This window comes from Carcharodon carcharias, chromosome 8 (assembly GCF_017639515.1).
Source record: "Carcharodon carcharias isolate sCarCar2 chromosome 8, sCarCar2.pri, whole genome shotgun sequence".
Taxonomy (NCBI): domain Eukaryota; kingdom Metazoa; phylum Chordata; class Chondrichthyes; order Lamniformes; family Lamnidae; genus Carcharodon; species Carcharodon carcharias.
The window spans coordinates 141,491,696-141,514,437 of record NC_054474.1 but is presented as its reverse complement, the minus strand read 5'-3'; the positions used below and the strand labels follow the sequence as shown (position 1 = coordinate 141,514,437).

The 22,742-nt window shown below is 41.6% G+C and overlaps 1 protein-coding gene across 1 annotated transcript in view; it reads left to right on the top strand.

The window, feature by feature from the left end:
* Window positions 1-22,742, top strand: part of whrna (whirlin a) — a 204,515-nt gene that overhangs the window by 60,617 nt on the left and 121,156 nt on the right. The window contains exons 3-4 of the mRNA XM_041193961.1: window positions 9,400-9,618; window positions 19,048-19,173. Coding sequence (XP_041049895.1) covers window positions 9,400-9,618; window positions 19,048-19,173 — 345 coding nt within the window. The remainder of the gene's footprint in view (window positions 1-9,399; window positions 9,619-19,047; window positions 19,174-22,742) is intronic.

Sequence of the window (22,742 nt, the reverse complement as noted above, 5' to 3'; positions counted from 1 at the left end):
CTGAGCCAGAGCAGCTTGTTCACATCGTCACGCTGCATACAATGTTGCCTCGAGCACCATATTGTCAGCGGTTGCCCTACTGTTCTGCCTGTCACTCAAGTCTCTCTTGCTCAGGATCACTGCTGGCTGTGTGGCATAATGTGCAGTTGCTTGGAGTCATACTTTTTGAACACATTGCGCTTAAGTCTTGCTCCCTCTTCATGCTCCGTGCAGGTCAGTTCCAATGTGTAGTGCTAGCCCCCTGAAACAGGGAGGGTGAGGTTGCAGAGTAGTGGCATAATATTCCCATGTTAAACTCCTTAGTGAATGTTCTGCTTAACAGTCAATTGAATTGTCATTATGTTTTGAAAATTAGGTTAGAAAATGCTAAATGGAAGTCTGATCTCGTCTTTTTGCGAGGGCTTGGTTGCCCAAATATGAACTTTGACAGTCATTGTTAGCAGTCTAAAAAAAACTTGTATTCTAGAGCACCTTTCAGGACCTGCGAAAGTCCCAAAGCACGTTACAGTCAATCAAGTATTATTGAAGTGTTGTCGTTGTTGTACCGTGTCTTATTTGATAACGGACCTCATCACAGTCAAGCCAATTCTGCCTTCAGTCAAAGTCGACATGTGAGCATTACCAACTGAGGGAACTAGGTAATAATCAGAAGTGAGAAAGTGGAACAAAAACAGAAAATACTGGAAAAACTCAGCAGGTCTAACAGCTTCAGAGTTTCGAGTCATATGGATTTGCAACATTAACTCTTGTTATTTTTTCTCCACAGATGCTTTTTGACCTGCTGAGTTTTTCCAGCATTTTCTGTTTTTGTTTCAGATTTCCAGCATCCACAGTATTTTGCTTTTATCTTAGTGAGAACATGGGATGGTTTTTCCCTCCCTAAACTAGCCTCCCCCCATCCGCCCGCCCACCCCCAACCCTCGGCCAAGTTGTATTGAAGAAATATGCTGAGCTATCGGGTGGCTTAGAACCTATTTGTAAAGCCACCAATAAGACATTAAAATCCAATCTGCCAAATGAAATTGAGAACTGCACTGATGGAGTTTACAGGACGGTGAGAAATAATTCTCCTCAAGAATTGCTTCTTTCATTCGAAAGGTAATCAGTCACAGGAAGAAATGTAGCATCACAGAGAAAGAAAAATGAAGATTCGTAATTCATGTTATTGTCATCTTGGAAAATGGAATATGAGAAAAATGGAAAGTGTGTTTCAATGCACACCATAACTTTAGGGAACAGTTTCTCCTTTCTGCTTAAGGTGACAAAAAAGGTGAATGATCACCTGAAGTGAAAACAGGATTTGGGCCAATACAGACATAAACCTGGATCCTATCTCTACTTGCACAGTGTATCTGGACTTTTGGACATTGCTCAATAAGCCATCTTATTGATGTTTTAACATCCTGGGAGTAATGATATTTCTCAGCACACTTATGGTAGAGGCAGTATATTCATTAGGGGCAGAAATAATTCTTTAAAAAATGAACCAGTGCTTTAGCCAAACACAAACGATTCAGGACTCTCGACTCATCAATAATTTGAGCGGAGGTTTAGGAAAAGCAACATCTGCCCTCAGGAACAACTCCAACTGTCATCTTGATTTTTTTTTTCTTCATCGTATAAGCTTGCTGTGATGATTCATATATATGCATAATATTTACCTGTGAGGTTTGATAGCTGCAGGGCAGATCAGATGATATTTTATGCAATGCAGTAAAGTTCTTCAGAAAATGTGTTTTTTCTTTACTCCATTTGCTGGAATTTAGTAATCCTCAGGTACTACATACCCAGCTGCACTTCACCATTCTGTGAGAAGAATTACAAATAGTTCATTAATGTGGGGAAAAGAAAATTTAAGAAGTCAGGTTGTTTCCACATCATAGTTCTTATTAGTGCAGTTACAGGGTCACGGCAAGGATTTTTAATCCAACAGTAGGAACTGGAGATTTTACTAGCCTGTACATATTTAGAAAGCAACTTAAATTCAGAAGTGAAACTTTTCTGAGGAGAGAGAAAGAGAAGCATAGATGCAAGGTGCTATTAACTTGTATCACAGATATTGTGACATAATCATGATCTGTTCTATATACTTAGCTGTGTTTGGAGTTTTTGCTGGGAGAAGTTGAGGACCCAGATCCAACCCTCTTCCACGTCTCTCAACGCCTCCACTGCCTCTATTGCTTGTCCCACATCCAGACTTGGATAAACTGTAATTTTCTCCCCATTGAACAGTGAGAAGGTTAAAGTTATCATCTTTATCTCCCACCATAAGCTCAGTACTTTTGCCACTGACAAAAGCTTTTGGTCTTCTCCCTTGGCTCAGCATCCATTTACTTTATGTTCCCGTGAAGCCCATTGCGATGACATTTTCCTGATGACAATGTTATATAAATGCAAGTTGTCAGCCAGTGCTATACTCACTTGAAAGGTTTATGAAACAATGTGAATCCCTCAATGAAATTAAAGCAGTGTAATCCTTATGGGTATCAATTACTCTCGGCTTCTTTAATGTGTTAAAGCTCACATGTAGAAAACTACCATCTGGTTCATTCAGAGATCCAAAGGTACATTTGTATGATTACATATTAACATCATCCTTAGTACACTGAGAACAATGAATTTCCATGAGCCAATCCTTTGCTGTACTCTGAATATTTAAATAAAAGACTAGACATGCTTCTAGCATATTTCTTTGCAGATGTCCTTTCCAGCATGGAACAATAGAAAATCAGGGTCCATTTTCCCCATCCTCAGGTATTTTAATGTGAAACAAAACAGATGTGCCAAATGTTCTCTAGAAGCACTCATTATATGCATTGTATTTACACTGGCAAAACTGTAAACTTGAAGGCAAAATGAGGTTTACAGTTGTCAAAAAATCTGTCTGACTAAAAAATAACAACGAAGTACAAATATTTTATTCAATAGCATGAATGTGATATGCATTAAAAATTATGGAGCAAGTCACAGAATTTGTGTGACTCCCAAAACATAATGTTAAGGAATTTCTGCTCAGTTACACTGGTCTTTTTCAGCACAATTCACCCAACACAGGCCAAGTGGTGTTCAACATGGAGGAGCACTGATTCATCAGCTGAGGGAGGGCACTCTGTGGTAATCAGCAAGGAGGTTTACATGTTTGATCTGATGCCATGAGACTTCATGGGGTCCAGAGTCGATGTTGAGGACTCTCAGGGCAACTCCTTCCTGACTGTATACCACTGTGCTGCCACCTCCGCTGGCTCTGTCCTGTTGATGGGACAGGACATACCCTGAGATTGTGATGGTGGTGCCTGGGACATTGTCTGTAAGGTATGATTCCGTGAGGATGACTATGTCAGGTTGTTGCTTGACTAGTCTGTGAGACAGCTCTCCCAATTTTGGCACTAGCCCACAAACATTAGTAAGGACTTTGCAGGGTCAACAGGCATGTGTTTGCCATTGGCATTTCCAGTGCCTGGGTTGATGCCGGGTGGTCCGTCCAGTTTCATTCCAGCATCTGTGGAGAGAGAAACAGAATAAACATTTCGAGTCCATATGACTCTTCTTTGGAGCTAAAGGGAAGTAGAAATGTGCTGGAATTTATACTGTTTAAGGTGGATGGAGCAGGTAAAGCAGGATAGAATGTCAGTAACAAATGGGGGCTAAGGAGAGATTGACAAAGATGTCATGGACACAAGACAAAGGGAGTGTTAATGGTAGTGGTGAAGACTAAAGAAGGTGCTGATGGTGGCATAAAGGTAAAAAAGCAGAATGTGTGAATAGCAGAACAAGGGTCAGCACTCTGTGAAAGAACAACATAGAGGAGACTGCACTGGGAGCAGCAAAAACAACAGGAAGGTTTGGGTTAACATTCGGGAGACCAAACGCAGACTGGGTGAACACTTTGCGGAACACCTTTGGTCTGTCCGTAAGCGTGACCCAGACCTTCCTGTCGCTTGCCATTTCAACACAACATCTTGCTCTCATGCCCACATGTCCATCCTTGACCTGTTGCAATGTTCCAGTGAAGCCCAACGTAAACTGGAGGAACAGCACCTTTTCTTCTGATTAGGCACTTTACAGCCTTCTGGACTTAACATTGTGTTCAACAACTTCAGACCATGAACTCTCTCCTCCATCCCCACCCCCTTTTTAAGTCCTTTTAAAAAAAGTTATTTTCTAATTTTTATTTACTTATTTTTATTTTTATTCATTTATTCATTGTTTTATCCCCTTTCTAACCCTTTTTTATCCTTTTTCCTCAACCATCACCTCCTCGCTCCACCTCCCAACCAAAGGGCTACCTGTCACTTGTTCCATGTTGTTCTTTCACAGAGTGCTGACCCTTGTTCTGCTATTCACATATTCTTTCTTACCTTTATGCCACTATCAGCACCTCCTTTCGTTTTCACCACTACCATTTACACTCCCTTTGTCTTGTGTCCATGACATCATTGTCAATCTCTCCCTAGCCCCCATCTATCGCTGATCTTCTAACCCATTTTACCTGCTCCACCCCTCGTAAACAGTATAAATTCCATCACATTTCTACTTCTCTTTAGCTCTGAAGAAGAGTCAAATGGACTCGAAACACTAACACTGTTTCTCTCTCCACAGATGCTGTCAGACTTGCTAAGTTTTTCCAGCGTTTTCTGTTTTTACCTCACCACCATATCCAGCTGCCACCCTACTCCCTTATACACTCTACCCCCTTATGCACCCTACTCCATTACCTACCCTATCCCCTTATCCATCTACGTCATCCATCCTACCTCCTTACCCTCCCTTGTACTTGAGATATTATGTAATTGGTAAATAATGGGGTATATGGTAAAGTAGTTGACAATGATGATGAAGTCATGGACATGAAAGAGGTCAGATGCAAATTTGGACCAAAGATGGATAGGAACTTCATGTGGAATCAATGGTTCATTGTGCTGACTTAGCCTGGACTCTTGACATGCCTCATACTTCTTGATGATGACCTCAGCGTCATTGTTCATACCCAGTCAATAGGTGTTACTCTTGTGAGTCTTCTCATCTGACCAATGCCCATGTGTGAGGGACGAAGTTGTTGAAGAATATTGACAAAGATTCTGCTCTGTTGACCTGCCTGATTCCATGGATTGTCACTAGTGTGAGGTCATGACATGCCGATAGACCTGCAATCACTAGGCTTTTAGTTTCCACGATGTAGAACATCTGTGACACCCAGGAGGATTGATTGTACTTGCACTCCAGGGCTATGGATCTTGCACGTGGAATTTGTGAACCATTGTATGCTGAAAGTTTCACAGTACTAGGTTTTGCCATGGCCTTTCATGTCTGTGGATACCTATCTTTTAGAATTCGCATGGGTAGTGTGTTGGCACTTTCCCCTGTGTCAGTCTTGGCCAATAACGAGTCGTTACCAATTTTCTTGGGGCAGATAATTTGAATCTTGGCAAACACTTACATCCGATGGTATGATGGCATCTTCGTTTCCATGAGATTGACAATGCGAACCATGTGTCCACTGCTCTTCATCTCGTTGTGAAAATCGTTATTTTCTGGTTTATCAATCACCTCATGTATATGTTTCTGTCGGGATACCGGATGGTCATTCTTATTGCTTGAAGGTACCCACTGTGTACAGTCTGCGTGGAACCGTGTATGGTTCTTTGTAGCTGCATCAGCCTTTGCTCTAGTGCACTGCCACTGTCAATGGCCCTTCCTGCCACATGCCTTGCAGAATTGTTAGTAAGCTGGGCATTTCCTTGGTGCATGTAGAAGGCTCCACCTTCTACACGTCTTGCTAGATTTGGGTGTTCTAGTGAATGTGTCAACAATTGGGGTTGTACTTAGGACCTGTAAGCTTTGTCGACCTGCAAGGATCACTTCACACTTAAGTCCATTCTTGAGTAGCTCTTCGATGCTATATATTTTGGGCTTGTCTAGCAGATCTTTCTGGGATGTTTCCATGGGAGTGGATGTGATCAACTACTGAACAATTCTGCCTGCTAGCTTTGTGTCTGAAAAATCACAGAGTAATGTTCTCTGCTGATGAAGTGCTCTATAGATTCTGTAGGCTGTTGTCGAAATGGCATGAACTCTAGTCCATGAATACGGAAGTTTAACCTGACTCTGAACTGGTCTACCAATGCAGTCCATACCTTTTGGGGATCCTTTTTCTCTTCTTCTGTTAATCCTGATGTTTTCAGCCTCTGTAGACCTTCATTCCCAATTGCTAGGTGAATTCTTATGGTTTGCTTGTCTGATTCAGACATGCCTGAAGCAAGAAACATAGCTCTGCATGCTGTTTAAACATTTTGAATTTGGATAGTAGGTCAGCTGCATCCCAATTCAAACTGGGGAATTTTGTGGACATTCTGACTATATCCCTTTGACCTTCTTCCTTCTGTGTACCTGGGATGAGTGTCACTGTAGCTGCTTTCATGCACTTTTCCAAAGCTCTGTCTACAAAGACGAGTTGTGGTGGGTAGGCACCATGGAGTAATGGCGCTTTTCCGTTTTAGTCAATTTCGGCAAAGCCCAAAGCTCCGCTCGTTGATAATTACAACCTTCTGTTGCCCAATTTATAGGATGGTTTTGTTTTTTTTGTTTTTTTTATTTGATTCTCTCTTGCTTGCTATTGGTCCAGCCCACACCCTGATCATTCTAACCCGGTGCTGGGCCTCTCGACAGTGTCCCACTCACTGAACTGACAGGCTATGCAGTGCAATCTCACCACGAGGATTCTGTCTGCTTACAAGCTCTGTACTTGAGCACTATTTTGATGGTGTGTCTTCAAAGTTTTTCTTTGCATTCACCCACTGAACTTTCAACACTCTCCGACGCTACGACTTCAATGTGGTCTGACCAAAATGTTGAGGGTCGTCTCATGCCATATAGCACAATCTAAGACTGTTCACCATGTCGCACCTGTACTTAATCTTGCTGCCGGGTGTCTTTCACCATTGCTGATCACCCTGTCAAGTCATTATTATGATATAAGCGTCGGTCACTTATAAGGGATTGGGTGAACACCAAGACTAGGCACATGAGAACATTAGTTATATATAGGTATAAAGCTTGAAGACATCAGAGCTGTGTGTGTGTATGTGTGTGTGCTCTGCTCAAAGCAAAATTGAAACTAAAACTAGATGACATGACACTTTCCCTTCTGGTAATGCCAACTGATATCCCTTAAAGGCATATTACAACTTATCTCATATTCCCTACTCCCTTACCCACTTACCTCACCCATCCTACCCCCTTACTCACTTACCTTTTCTCCGTAGCTTTCCAAAGAGTCTCTGGGACATTTAAACTCCTTATGTACTGGAATACTGGTGCCATAAAAAGGGAACATGGCTTGTCTTCCCCCAATGATCCAGCCCTACAAAGAAGTAGCTCCATTTCAGGTATGCTCAGCATCTCTGGAAAAGCCGGGATCGGAAATCTGGCCAGAAATGTTGGGTCCCAGCGTGGTGCGGAAAAGTAGAAGTGGAGTGGCAATCTGATGGTGATTCCACTCCTTGGAAGATTCAGGCCAATATTTTAAGTGCAAATGAAGTACAGTGGACATCAAATCTCCGTAATCTTTTGCGTTAGTTCAGGAGGCCCCAAAACTGAGCTGTGGTTTTGGGCACAAGGAGCCTAAAAGATACATTTTAAAAACCTCTTAAGCTATATTTTTTGAATTTACTTGAAACATACCACTGTACACCAGTAATTCACCAAGACCCCTTAGACAGCACCTTCCAAATCCATGACCACAACCATCTAGAAGGACAAGCGCAGCAGAGATGGGAACACCACCGCCTGGAAGTTCCCCTCCAAATTTCTAAATTTCTAAACATGGTAGAATCATAAGCATAGAAAGCAGATTGGGTTGGACTATGCCTGGGATGGGTGATTGATATGGAGAATTTGAGACAATTAGTGTGAAATAATCATATCAAGCAGTTTAAACAAATCCCATTGATTTTACACTGATCTTGTCTTTGCTTGATGATATTATCTGATGTGTATATTAATTAGAAATGCCAAACGTTTTGTTGTTTCTTCAGAGAGCGCACCGGAATTATTCTTAGCATCCCTTTTTGGAAAATTGCATATTTCAGGCAGACATCTTACACAAAGATCTAATCAAAGAACTGAGCCACAGAAAAAATACTAAAAATTGACAGGATCAGAATTATTTTCGAACAGCAAATAAATCATATTCTGGCTTTAAGTTTCACTGTGCATTCATTAAATTGTTCAGTGCAACTTGTGGGACAGGAATTTATCCAGGTGATCTTGGAATTGTACATTTAATGTGTGCCATATTTATGATCTCATCTGTGGAAGGTTATTGAAGGTGGTAGGCAGTTTGTAACCTAGATGTGCTTCTGCTGGTGACTTGCTTTCATATTGCCTTGGCCATAAGTTCTAATATTGAATTTTTCCCATTTTACTATGCATGGATCTCCCATAATAATTCAAAGGGTGGGATATGCAAGAGGGGTTGGTAAGGAAAGAATTTGAGATTTTCACAAGGATGGAAAAGATCGGAGATGTGCCTTTGCATATTAGCTGGCAGGCCATTCAGAAAGAAACAAGAGTGCCTGTTGTGGCATTTGTAACTCTAAGTCTCAGGTTATACTCTGTCATCTTTGTCTCATTGATCAATTCTCTCTCTTTCCTCTCAGTTTTATCAGTGCTATTTTTGTTCTTTTTACATATCTTCTCATTGTTTTCCCTTCTCTCTTGTTAACTTTTTCAGTTTTGTTTGGTTCCAGCCTCAAGTCTACTTCCATTCAGAGATTTTTTTTAAATCAAGAAATATCACCCCATACTTTATGCCATTGAATTCCATTTGCCACACTGCAGCCCATTCTCCATCTTATCAATGTCTTTTTACACGTTCCTATGGTCTTCTGTAGTTAGCTATGCCCCTTTATATTGTTGCTTTCTACTCATTTCAAAATGGTTCTCTCCAGGCCTATATTCAAGTGAACAGAAGTGACTCAATAACTGGAGACTGTGGGGACCCCACTGCCCACACCTAACCACAATGGAAATCTCCCTTAACTCCTTATGTTGTTTTCTCCCTTTAACAAATTGTTAATCCAGTTTGCTATCCTTTCGCTAAGTTCGTAATTAATTCTGCTGCTACAGAGACATAACCTGACCATTATTTAGGCTCACAAGCTATGTCTTCCCAACATAATACGTTTTCTGGATCTCACTGCTTCTTCATCAAGTTCTCACTTTGCCTGGTTATGCTTCGCTGGTTTCATATTTTCATTTTCCATTTGCAGTCTAAGGGTAATCATTAAAAGGGTTCAGTTTCACACAATCCATTATTAATAATCTTGGGGACAGAGCTGCATCCTGGTGTAACATGCCAGAAATATGTAAATCTCCCTGATTACATCTGTTCTTCCTCAGGTGCTGAAAGGTTCCAAAAAGTTGACCTTGTACGTGCGCTCAGTTGGCCGCATCCCAGGAGGCTACGTAACCAATCACGTCTACACCTGGGTGGATCCACTGGGCCGAAATGTTTCACCGCCGCCTGATCTGCTTGAGCACAGGAGCAACACACTGCGGAGAAAGGAGAGTGAAAAGAAGAGCAACCTTCAGCTACTCCGAGATGGAGATGAGAAGAAGGTAATGTGTGAAGTCTTCCGCTACATCCTGTAGAAAGTTTTTCTGAGGGAGCATTTATAAAAAAGTAAATAATGTGGAATGTTACTATCCAGTTAAGGACTGTTAACACTTAAAGAGAAATCTGAACATCCAGTGATTTGATGAATAGAACGATGCCACAAGATTTCACGTCTTTTAACAAAAACATGAATTTTATTGTCTTTGAAAGAATTAAACAAAGCAGGCAGTCTTAACTTAATAACTATAGGTTATACATAGTGGTAGGTTTCTGTACATGTCAGCCATCTCACAGATCACAACAAAAACATTGGCATCCTGATGCTCTTTCTCCTGCTCTGCCTCCAAGTCACAGGACCAAAAAATTATGTGTGCTGTTGAGTGAAAGTGCAAGATGCCAAGAATCCACATTTTCTCTGGTTTGAATAAATGAAATGTTACTATGCATCCTGTCTCATTCAAACAGACAGAATTCTTATGATGTGAGCATTCCACTTGGTATACCTTTAAGAAGAACTGTCAGTATTTATTACAGCTTCTGTAAAGAATTGATGCCCTGTTTTTCTTAATTATTGTTTGGATGTTGTGGTCTTTACATTTTTATGAGTCTAGTGTGTCTCCTTATTCTAATGCAAATAAGAACAGCTCAATGCTCATCTGCCAATATCCATGAGGAGGAACTGCGACAGCATTAGGGACTTAATATACACAAAAAAATGATAAACTCAATGAATTAGAAATAATACACTGTACAAGTGATTAAATATTCATGGTTACCATAGTGCAGATGCTTTAGCTTTGAAAAAAGTCTACACTTGGAATTTGCATTTTTTTCTTATTTACACTGAAGTTTAACCTTGATGTTGTGAATGTTATTGTTCACATTGGATTCTTCATTAAAATATAGCTATAAAATCAGGAGGCACTGTGCAATGAATCATCAGAGAAATAGGTAAGATGGAAAAGTGACACAGTAACGACTGCCGCAATAGGATATAAGCAAACCAGCTCTCGGACTCACCGCTGGCACTAACAGCACCATGGATGGACCCTACACTACATGGACTGCAGCAGCTCAAGAAGGCAGCTCATCACCATCTTCTCAAGGGCATTTAGGGATGGGCAATAAATATGGGCCTAGCGAACAACACCCACATTTCATGAAGAAATTTTAAAACATAAGCAAATCTCACATTGTATTGACTGTCTTACTAGCATGAAAAATGTGGCTTTTATTTCAGCTTGTAATTTTTTTAAAGAATTTTATAGTTTAGAGTGTTGGGGCGATGCTAACATTCTTAAGGTTTATTAATCGGATAAAAATTCTAATCAGTTCATTTGAATGTGTTCTTACTACATTCCTGGGAACATTACAATTGCCCAGGCATTAACCTTTTTCATTTATTAGATGTTCATAATTATACTCTGCTCAGTGGAGTTTCAAAAAAGAGAATAAAAAAATCTATATTAATATAGCACCTTTCATAACTTTATGACATCTCAGAGTGCTTTACAGCCATTGTGGTACTTTTTACGGATAAACACTATTGTAATGTTGACAAAATGTCAGTCAAACTATCCACAGCAAACTCCCATAATCAGCAGTGAAATAAATGGTTCAGGGATAAATGCTGACCAGGACACTGAGATCGCCCCTTTTTTGAACCAGTGCCATGGAATCAAGACAGGGTCTCAGTTTAACATCGTATCTGAAAGTCAATGCTGCCAACAGTGCAGCATTCCCCGAGTACTGTATTAGAATGTAAACTTGGATTATGTGCTCAAGGCTTTGGAGTGGGGCTTAAACCCACCAGCTGCTGACTCATAGACAAGAGTGCTGCCATTGAGCCACGGTTTATACCTTACTGAGTCAAACAATGAGGGTGATGATTGACACCAATAGATCAAAAATATATTAAAGTCACCTACACAGGATATGAAGAGGCAGGCGACCTGTTCTATAGATATGACCTGCTGGGAATCAATTTCTTCATTGAATCCTGAAGGACTGGGCTGTTGGTTTAGCAGAATGGAAAACCATCTTTTTAGATAATGTTGAAAACTTCTGTTGACACAGTCAGCTGTGGGTATTTCAACTCTGCGCTCTGTGAGACTCAGCTGAATGTATCCCTAGCTAGCCTTGAAATCTATTGGCACCTCTGTCAGCCCAAAGACTTGGTTTGCCTGTGCACAAATTTTTGGTCACTCTTTCTGATATTTATTTCCTTGGATCAGTTTCCACCTTTTGGATTCTGCCTGCATGAAGCACTTAAGACATTGTTCTACAATGAAGGGGCAACATTAATATTGTAAATGGGGTAATTGATTACCTGTTACATGTTAACCTGGAATTTCCTCAAACTTTTCGAATGAAGAATGGTGTAAGAGCGACACTATCATTTTATTTTGGAAGTAAATTTAAATGTAACTGATGTATACTGGTTTAACCCTGAAGCATAAATAAGAGCAAACACTTTCGATAGTTTGCACTATAAGTTTCCAGCATTGTATTAATGATGCCCTAGATTAACACCCAAAAGTTAGGTGCAGCCCAGCTCAAAGTCACCTGATAGTGATTTTTGCTATTTTTGCTGACCATTATTCTCTCTGACCTGCTCTATACTTAGCCAAGGTGCTGTCAGTTTCAGGACACCTGATTTTTTTTTTCAAAATCCTGTCCCCAGCACCCCCACCTCCCCATGCAGAGGTCTGTACAACAATTTATACTGACTGCAATACGGTGTGCTTCCACCATGTCAGGATAGTGCACCTACAAAATTGGACATGCCCACAAACAGATAGGGGGAATCTCAATGCAGAATTATCCGTGCACATTGTTGCTGTTTCAGGCAGCACACAAACTCCATACTTCAACTAGCAAATTAAACCAACTCTGGAAGCCACCATACACTCCTACAATTGCAGCAGGAGCCAGTAGAATTCAATCAACAACGAACCAGTAAGCAGTTGATGATTGTTTTAAATAGTGCTGATGGGCAGTCCTTCCTCCTGCTGAATACATGTGTTCAAAATTAAGAGTGAGTGTTAGCTGGAACACTGAGCTCCAAACTGACATCATTGATGTCTAATCAGCGTTTGTCTCTGACTGATCTCATTATTTATCTATCTGCATACTTCCAGATAGTGCTCACCAAAATGGCATCTGTTGTGGATAGCATCAGGAATCTGGGTGCATGATGTGGACACCATCTTGGAGGCAAAACAACACATGTAGCATTGCAAAACTGGATGTTACAGAACCAAGTTCTGCAGATAGGGAATCTGAACTGCACTGTGGTAGGAAGGAAGGCATCAATAATTTCTCTGCCTTGATATGCAGCAATTGATTATGCAGCTATTATTCCCTTTTCTCTCCTGCTATGGAACAAGGTGAAATATATCTTTGACATGCCCATTCCATTATGATTTGCAGTGCATGTTTTACAGGGACAGTGCTAATGAGCATTTGGCAGGCAAATCACCAAAAGATGAACACAATTTTGTGTGCTAATAGCAGAAGAGAAATGTCATTTGGAATGCTATTACCACCCACAGCCTGGAATAAAAAATAATACACACTTAAAAAGGCACAGGCTAATTAAGAATAGACAGCACAAGTCTGTAATAGGCAATTCATATCTGACAAATTTAAAGAGGGTTCTTGAGAGGAATAAAACTGTATTGATAAAGGAATTTCAAGGATATCATGAGCATTGATTTTCAGAAAGCATTTGATAAGCTGTTGCAAAGGAAGATTGCTAATGAAATTAAGATATTAAGAGCAATGTGAGAAAGACTGGGGGGGGGAGATGGGGGTTGCAGGGTTTGTGATCAGAGTGACTATAATTATGGGGGCTCGGTGATTGTGGGGGTGTGGGGTCCATGATTGCTCAGAGTGGAGTTAAATTCAGCAATCAAAGGTGGAATTATTGATCACAGGGGGATTCCAATCATGGGGAAGTGCCCTATCTCATGGATTGGGAAACTGGTTTACTTGAATAGCTGGGGGACACACACTCTTGGCCCACAAGCAGTGCTGGAAAAGCATTGACTTCTTCCATGCACCAGTTCTTGTCTCCTTTTAACTGCCAGGCTTCCCAAGGACTAGAAGGTCTGACTAGCCTGCATTACAGCTGGAAAAGAGATGGAATCTGAGGTACCTAGGCTTGTTAAAATTTATTTTTAAAAACATTTAAATAGGTTAAATGCCCATGGCAAGCAGGTTGGTTGTCTGTTCCCCCCATCCCACTTGCGTTAAAATTGGAAATGGGTGGTTCGAGCCAGGCTGGATTCGGGTTTGTGATTTTTCAAATATTAACATGCAACCCAACCTAAACCCACCCATTTTAGGGTGTTAAAATTACTCCTTTTAATTTTGTCCCTCTGTTTCTCTGTCTCTCTCTCTCTCTCTCTCTCTCTCTCTCTCTGTTGCTGCTGCTTAAGCTGCTGAATGTTTCAAACATTTTTCGTTTGTTTCAGATTTCCTGCATCTGGACTGTTTTGATATTGTTTTATAGTCTGCATAGATGGATGTCAGATGAAATCTGATGCAGAGAAATGTGAGATGATATACATAGGATGAAGAATAAGAGGACACCTGCACTAAGATGTTGAACTTTAAAAGGAATAGAGAACTGGAGAGATTTTGGGGCTCAGATAGATGCAATCTTTTAATAGGTGAAGGACAAGTTACATTTAAGGAAGCTTATGAAACCCTAGAGTAGTACAGCACAGAAGGAGGCAATTTGGCCCATTGGATCTTCTGTGACGGCTCTTTCAAAGAGCAATTCAGTTAGTCCTATTCCCCTGCTCTTACCCCACATCGCTGCATTTTTCTTTTACAATGTTTTAATTTAATCCTTTTTTGAAGGTTGCTATTGGCCTTGTATCCATCGTCCCTTCCATTGCTGAATCCCCCACTATCAACATCCTGGGGTGTTATTGACCAGAAACTGAACTGGACTAGCCATATAAGTACTGTGGCTACAAGACCACATCAGAGGCTAGGAATCCTGTGGTGTGTAACTCAAATCCTGACACCCCAAAGCTATCTACCATCGACAAGGCACAAGTCGGGAGTGTGATTGAATACTCTCCACTTGCCTGCTTGAGTGCAGCTCCCACAACACTCAAGAAGCTTGACACCATCCAGGACAGGTCAGCCCACTTGATTGACACTCCATCCACAAAGATTCACTCCCTCCACCACTGACACAGGGGCAGCAGTGTGCACCATCTACAAGATGCACTGCAGGAAATCACCAAGGGTCCTTAGACAGCACTTTCCAAACCCATTACTGCTACCATCCAGAAGGACAAGGGCAGCAGACACATGGGAACACCACCACCTGGAAGATCCTCTCCAAGTCACTCACCATCCTGACTTGGAAATATATCGCCGTTCCTTCACTGTCGCTGGGTAAATTTCCTGGAACTCTCTCCCTAACAATACTGTGGGTGCACCTACACCACATGGACTGCAATGGTTCAAGAAGGCAGCTCACCACCACTTTCACAAGGGCAGTTCCCTTGATAAGACTGAAGCATTTGCTGCAATCTTCAGTCAGAAGTGCCAAGTGGATGATCCATCTCATTGCCCCTCCGGAGGTCCCCAGCATCGCTAATGTCAGTCTTCAACCAATTCAATTCATTCCATGTGATATCAAGAAATGGTTGAAGGCACTATACTGCAAAGGCGATGGGCTGTGACAATATTACAGCAATAGTACTGAAGACTTGTGCTCTAGGCCTTCTGCACCCCTAGCCAACACAGCTACAACACTGGCATCTACCCAGCTGTGTGGAAAATTGTCCAGGTAAGTCCTGTACACAAAAAACAGGACAAATCCAACCTGGCCAATTACCGCCCCATCGGTCTACTCTCCATCATTAGTAAAATAATAGAAGAGGTCATCAACAATGCTATCAAGCCACACTTGCTTAGCAATAACCTGCTCACTTATGCCCAGTTTGGGTTCCACCAGCTCCTGACCTCATTCCAGCCTTGGTTCATACTTGGACAAAAGAGCTGAACTCCCGAGGAGAGGTGAAGGTGTCTGCCCTTTGAAGGATGCATTTGACCGAGTGTGGCATCAAGGACCCCTAGTAAAACTGGAGTCAATGTGAATCAAGTGAAATTTCTCCACTGGTTGAAGTCATACCTAGCTCAAAGGAAGATGGTTGTGGTTGTTGGAGGTCAGTCATCTCAGCTCCAGGACATCACTGCAGGAGTTTCTCAGGGTAGTATCCTCGGCTCAACCATCTTCATTAATGACCTTCCTTCCATCATAAGGTCAGAAGTGGGGATGTTCGCTGATGATTGTACAATGTTCAGCACCATTCGCGACTCCTCAGATACTAAAGCTGTCCATGTCCAAATGCAGCAAGATCTGGACAATATCCAGGCTTGGGCTGACAAGTGGCAAGTAACTTGTGCCACAAGTGCCAGGCAATGACCATCTCCAACAAGGGAGAATCCAACTATCACCCCTTGACATTCAATGGCATTACCATCACTGAATCCCCCACTATCAACTCCTGGGGGTTCTGATTGACTGGAAACTGAACTGGACTAGCCATATAAATACTGTGGCTACAAGAGCAGGTCAGAGGCTAGGAATCCTGCGACGAGTAACTCACCTCGTAACTCCCCAAACCTGTTTGCCATCTACAAGCACAAGTCAAGAGTGTGATGGAATAATCCCTAGTTTCCTGGATGAGTGAACCTCCCACAACGCTCAAGAAGCTTGACACCATCCAGGACACTTGATTGGCACTGCATCCACAAACATTCACTCCCTCCACCACCGACACACAGTAGCAGCAGTGTGTACCATTTATAAGATGCACTGCAGGAATTCACCAAGACTCCTTCAACAGCACCCTCCAAATCCATGACCACTACCGTCTAGAAGGAAATGGGCAGCAGAAAGAAGGGAACACCACCAACTGGAGGTTCCCCTCCAAGTCACTCACCACCCTGACTTGGATATATATCACTGTTCCTTCACTGTTGCTGGGTCAAAATCCTGGAACTCTCTCCCTAACAGCACAGTGGGTGTACATACACCATGTAGACTGCAGTGGTTCAAGGAGGCAGCTCACCACCACCTTCTCAAGGGCATTTAGGGATTGGCAATAAATGCTGGCCCAACCAGCGAAGTCTACATCCCATGAATGAATTTTAAAAATTCCACCACCCTATCAGGCAGTGCATTCCAAATCCTAACCATATAGGTTTCAAGGCTTTAGAAATGAGGCTTTATAAATAATTAGAAAACTGAAGAGGTAATTCCAGACCTATACAAATCATTTGTTGAGCCTGGTTCAAATATTGTAACTAGTTGTAGATGTTCTAATTTACAAAATATGGGAAGGCAGCAGCTGAAGAAATTCACTCAGAAAATGCAGGGACAAGAGATTTTTGTTATGAAGAGATACCAGGGAAAGTGGAACTCTTTTCATTATGAAAGGCAAGACTCAGAGATATGATCGAATTTTTAGAATTATGAAGCATTTAATAAGGTAAATAGGGAAGAATTATTTCCACTGGTTAATGAGTCTAATTCGAGGGCAAAAATGTTAGTTCATCACCAAAGCAATGAAGAGAGAGATCAAGAGGATTGTTTTTATGCAGAGAAGTGTTTGGATGTAGAATACTCCAATGGAATCCATGAAGGTTTTAAAGGTGAAGTGGATCAATATTTGAAAAAGAAACACTGAAAAGGATGAGGTAAGGGACTGGGGAAATGGCGTGCCGCCATTTTACATGGGTGGGCCAATTAAGGCCTGCTCAACATGATGTCCACTTGGGAGCGCTACGCACTCCCTGTGCGGGCAGAGGGGTGGATTCCCTCAGCTGGAAGTGTGCTCTTTCGCGCTTGCGTGCAAAAGAGGGCACAGATCTCCCTGAGGCCTCAGGGAGATTGGCTCCAATGTAAAACTTTGAATGAAAATTAGAACAAAATTTCTCTGCCATGTCCTCTCATGTGACACAGTCACATGAATTAGGATATGTCCATAACTTTTACTGAAAGATTGGATAAAAATTTAAATACCCTCATGAAAACTCATCCCACCTGTGGATGAGGTTTCATGCTTTTTATGAAGCCCGCCAGGGCTCCCGGCCTGCCCGCCAACCTTAAGATTGGATGGGCAGGTCCATGAATGACCTTAATTCGTTCGGCGGGCACACAGCTGACTTGGCTGCGGCCCCGCCGACCTGAAAATGGAAATGACGTGGGGTGACGTCAGGAGTTCCACCGACGTCATCCCGTGTCGTTTTACATGTCAGCGAGCGGGCCCACCCCCACTCGCCAACCGGAAGATCCTGCCCCTGAATTCTAAATACTTCCCTCCTTTATTTAATGATTGCAATGATGACTCTTGTTCTTGCTGTGAATTGTTTTGTTCACTGGTGGTTGGGTGGAGGGAGGTGCGGTGGGGGGCGAGCAGGTGGGTGGGGAATGGCCTTGGGTGAAGTGAGGGAAGAGAATGAAGGATACCTGTTCGGATTGAATAGATCTTCAGTGTAGACTGCAGCCTTTATATAATATACGCCTACTAACAAAAATGAAAAGTGATTGCACAGACTAATTGCGCAATTGTCTTAAACATTCCCAGCTGAGTTTAAGGTTAGCTTATTGTGCAGCTGTTGATGTGGATCTTGCAATGCATGCATCTCTCAAACTGTGAAGTACAAGTACACGGTTCTTAATTACTCTCATCACCTCAGATATGAAATACTGGCTCCTATATTATTCAACATGTCAGCTACATTTCACACATACTGGCTGTCACCGTGACAAAATTACCATTTGCACATGCTGTATGGTTTTTATAGCGCATGCTAATAAATTACCAGGTAAATGAATGAATAATAGTTCAAAAATGCAAGAACATATCAACGTGCACTGTGCTATAGCCTGGTGGTTAATTTTAGGTTGGTTAATTAGTTAAATCTATGTAAGCTCATTTTGGCAATCAGCAAGGGTGAGTGAGCCATTGCTGTATGATTTGGAATATAAGAGCAGGGCTTTGCTTTTTGAAGGTGTGGGTTCAGCTTCAATTGAGTTCTTACACGTATGGAATTGTCATTATCAAAACTCTGGCCTTTAGTCAGGAAGTTTGTTTTAGAGTGCAAAATAAGCTCTGAGTGCATTAAGGAGAACATTAAGCTGACTGATTGTAAAAGCACAATCAATTGAGTATGCTGGAACTCAAAACAACAGAGATGCTCAATTTGAACAGGTTAAGGTGCAAATTTTCACATCTCACAAATAATTCAGACACAGATAAAGTGTATTTCACAATGTGGTAACCTGTTGCCCACCAATACGTTTTCTGCAGGCATAACAGCACTAATGATAACTGAAGTGCCTTTTGTTCCACGTCCATCCTGTTCATTACTATTTCTGTTTGGCAATTGTGCAGGTAAATCTTGTTCTTGATGATGGGAAGTCATTGGGCCTGATGATCAGAGGTGGTGCTGAGTACGCATTAGGAATTTATATCACGGGAGTGGATCAGGGATCTGCAGCAGAAATTACAGGCCTGAAGGTATCATTATTTTATCATTTTTTTCAAAGAGAAACTGCCTATGTATGTTGGCTTGTACAGATCCTGTTGAGTGTTTCAAATTAAACACCAGTAACCTTTTGCCCCAAAACAATATTAACTTTGCAATTTTTATTAGTGCAGTATGCTGAAGCATGTTGCCATGGATGTTAGGTTATGGGTCCACCCCTGTGAGTTCCCAAATTATGGTAAGTTTTAATATTTTATTGCTGGGAAATGTGTGAATGTGTGAGATGAGAATGGCTACACCTATTGCCCATTCTTGGTTCCACAAAGAAGGTGTTTTTGCCGCCCCCCCCCACTCCTTTAGCAATTATTTGGGTGATTTATTAAACCACTTCAGAAGTTATTATGGGTCACACATGTCATGTGGGTCTGGACCCCCATGTAGGCCAAACTGGGTAGGGCTAACAGGCTTCATCTCCTAAAGGACATTAATGAGCTAGCTGGGTTTTACATTCATGGCTGTTTTTTTGCCTGGTGTCAGTCCTCAAGATTTATTGATTTAATTTTCTAGTTTGTTCTTGTGGGATATGTACTCCAAGTCTCTGGGTTACTCACCTCGTATCATGAACACTGCACTATTGTAACCTGTTACAGTCAGACGCGGTGAGGAGTTGACACTCAACCTCTCTGGGAAGGAGGAAAATCTGAACGCAATCCACCATGGAATTAGCTCCTACATCTCTGAGCGGTTGATTGTAGAGGTATTGGAAACGGCCAAGAAGCTCATAAAGTCATAGAATAACACAGCACAGAAGGGGGTCATTTGGCTGTTCTTGTCTCTTCGAAAGCGGTACCTAATTAATTCCAATCCCCAGCTTTTTCCCCATTAACCATGGAAATTAGTCCGCTTCAAGTACATGTCTAATTGCCCATTGAAAAATTAAAATGGACTCTGATTCTACCACAGTTTCAGGTAGTGCATCACAGATCTCAATAACACACTGTGTGAAAAAATTAATTCTCATTTCTCTGCCAGTTCTTTTGCCACCTGTCTTGTTCACTCCTGGGTAAATCTATGCAAAGGCCCAAAAGGCGAGGAAATGGAAAATAATTAACAAAACAAAAGTCAAGTGACTTTTCTGATGTATTTCTTAACAACCAGATGTCTGTTTTTAAATTAATCTGACAAAGCTGGATTAATAAAAGGACTTTGTTCAGATATGTTTTCTCCATCTGGCAGTCTGTTCATGGGGACAGCATCAACCATGAAAAGTGATTGCATGGGATATTCTGGCTCTGAGGCGTTGAGTCCATGAATTCTTGTCCATTTGATTTAGTAGTAGAAATGCTTGGTTATAGTGCCTTATGCTATTGTCAATTTAATACTGAGCATAGACTAGGATTACAATTTCAGTTACCTAGTGTCTAAACATTTGTCTCCCAGTTTTATGTGTTTGATTTCCAACTAGTGCTTGAAGGGCAAATTAAAGATTCTCTTCCAGAAGCAAAGGGCTGGTGCATAATGACCTAACAGAAGCTTCAATTTACTAAAGCTATTCCTTGAACTTCAAATGGAGGAAGGCATGTTTAAAAAAAAAACAGTGGGAACGTATCTTTTGTAATCAGTGAGCTAGCGAAGTACTGCCACAAGAATCAGAGGTAACAAGAAAATCCAACCAATGAAAGTGCAGTTATCATAGTTGAAAGCTGGCTAGATTCTTTGGACTTTTTTTGTTTCACCTGGGATTGTTCCATGCTTGCATGTCGAGGCCCAGAGAGGTCATTATTCCCAGGCCTCATTTCCATATCCATGTCCCGATTCCAGGTTAAACCCAACAGAAATCATGGATGGATGGGGGCTAGAATTCAGCAGAAGGCCATCGTGGGACCAATTCCAGCAGTTAGATAAGTGTTGAGTATGTGGCAGGGAGGCTGGGGGTGGGGGGGGGGATCTGAAATTAAAACAGAAAATGCTGGGAAGACTCAGCAAGCCTGGCAGCATCTTTGGAGAGATAAACAGCGTTAACGTTTCGAGTCCATCTGACTCTCCCTCAGACTCAAACTTGAAACGTTAACCCTGCTTCTCTCTCCACAGATGCTGCCAGACCTGCTGAGTTTTTCCAGCATTTTCTCTTTTATTTCAGATTTGCAGCATCCGCTGTATTTTGCTTTGATATGTGGTGGGGGGTACTTCTTGTTTGGCAGGATGGGGATTGACAAAAGCACTAATACTCCCTCTGGCCCACATGAAAATCCAAAAATAAAGTAAACCTTGGGCTTCCCCTGGCCCATGATCCTGTTCTTGACAAGTTCAGTCTGGCACTGCTCCCTCACTGGGGCCTTCCATTAAAATAACAGGCCAGGCCCCATTGATGTCAATGGAACCATTACCTGCATTACCATTACCTTAATGAGGACCCCACTTGCCTAAGGCCGGTGTCCTTGTTGTCTGTTATTTAAACTGCAGGCGGTCAGATTAGGGCAGGAATACTGGTGTCAGCCTCTGCTTCCATTTTTAACTGCCCTTCATCTGTCCTCTCAATTTGCATCAATGGGAGGAAGTTCAAACCAGGACCTTTTGTTTGTCAATTTGACAGAACTAAAAATAAACTTTCCCCAGACCATTGGCAAGTGGAGTTTTCCAAATGTTCATCACGAGTCATTTCCCTCTGGGTGAAATAAAGTGACCTTAATTCCCCTCTAATCCTTCTGCCAGTTACTTTAAATCAATGCTGCCTGGTCATTGACCTTTCTGCCAAGGGAAATAGGTCCTTTAGGGACCTGTGCACATGCACCTCACGGTTCCTCTATTTCTCTATACGTCTCAATATCCTACCATTTATTATAAATCCCCTTTATATTGTTAGCCCTCTCCAAATGCATTACACTTTTCCAGATTGAATTCTATTTACCACTTCTGTTCAGCTGACCAGTCCATTGATATATTCCTACAGGCTACAGCTTTCTTCCTCACACAGGCCAATTTTTGTCCTTAGCTTCTGGCCACTGAGCCACATTTGGATCCAACTTACCACTTTCCCTGGTTCTTTACTTTTCTGACCAGTCTGCTACTGGTCTGACAAAAGCCTTGCTAAAATACATGTAGACTACATCAAATGTTCTATCCACCTCCTCAGAAAATTCAATCATTTTATTCATACAGACTTTCCTTTAAAAAATCCATGCTAACTGTCCTTGATCAATTAAAAATATAGGTTCTGACAGTTGTTTAAAGTTTCCCTCTGGGACTTTAAATAACTCAGCCTTTACCAACTGCTGTATCATAACAATAGACAGAGTAATTACAGACCAGTCAGCCAGCCTTGCTGGTGGGCGAATTATAGGAAAAAGATTCTGAGGAACAGTATTCATTTAGAAAGTCACAGATTAGTTTGTTTGAGGTGCAGCTTGGCATTCAGAAGTGAAACCACCAAGCCTCCAGAGGCTTTTTTACATATATTAAATTAAACATTTATTAATTTGACAACAAATTTAAAACATATACACATGTCTACAAATTACTACTGTACTTTTAAACAAGCCCCCAAATCACTCCCAGACAATCTTCTCCAAGGCAACAATAACCCATAGACTTAAACAGACAC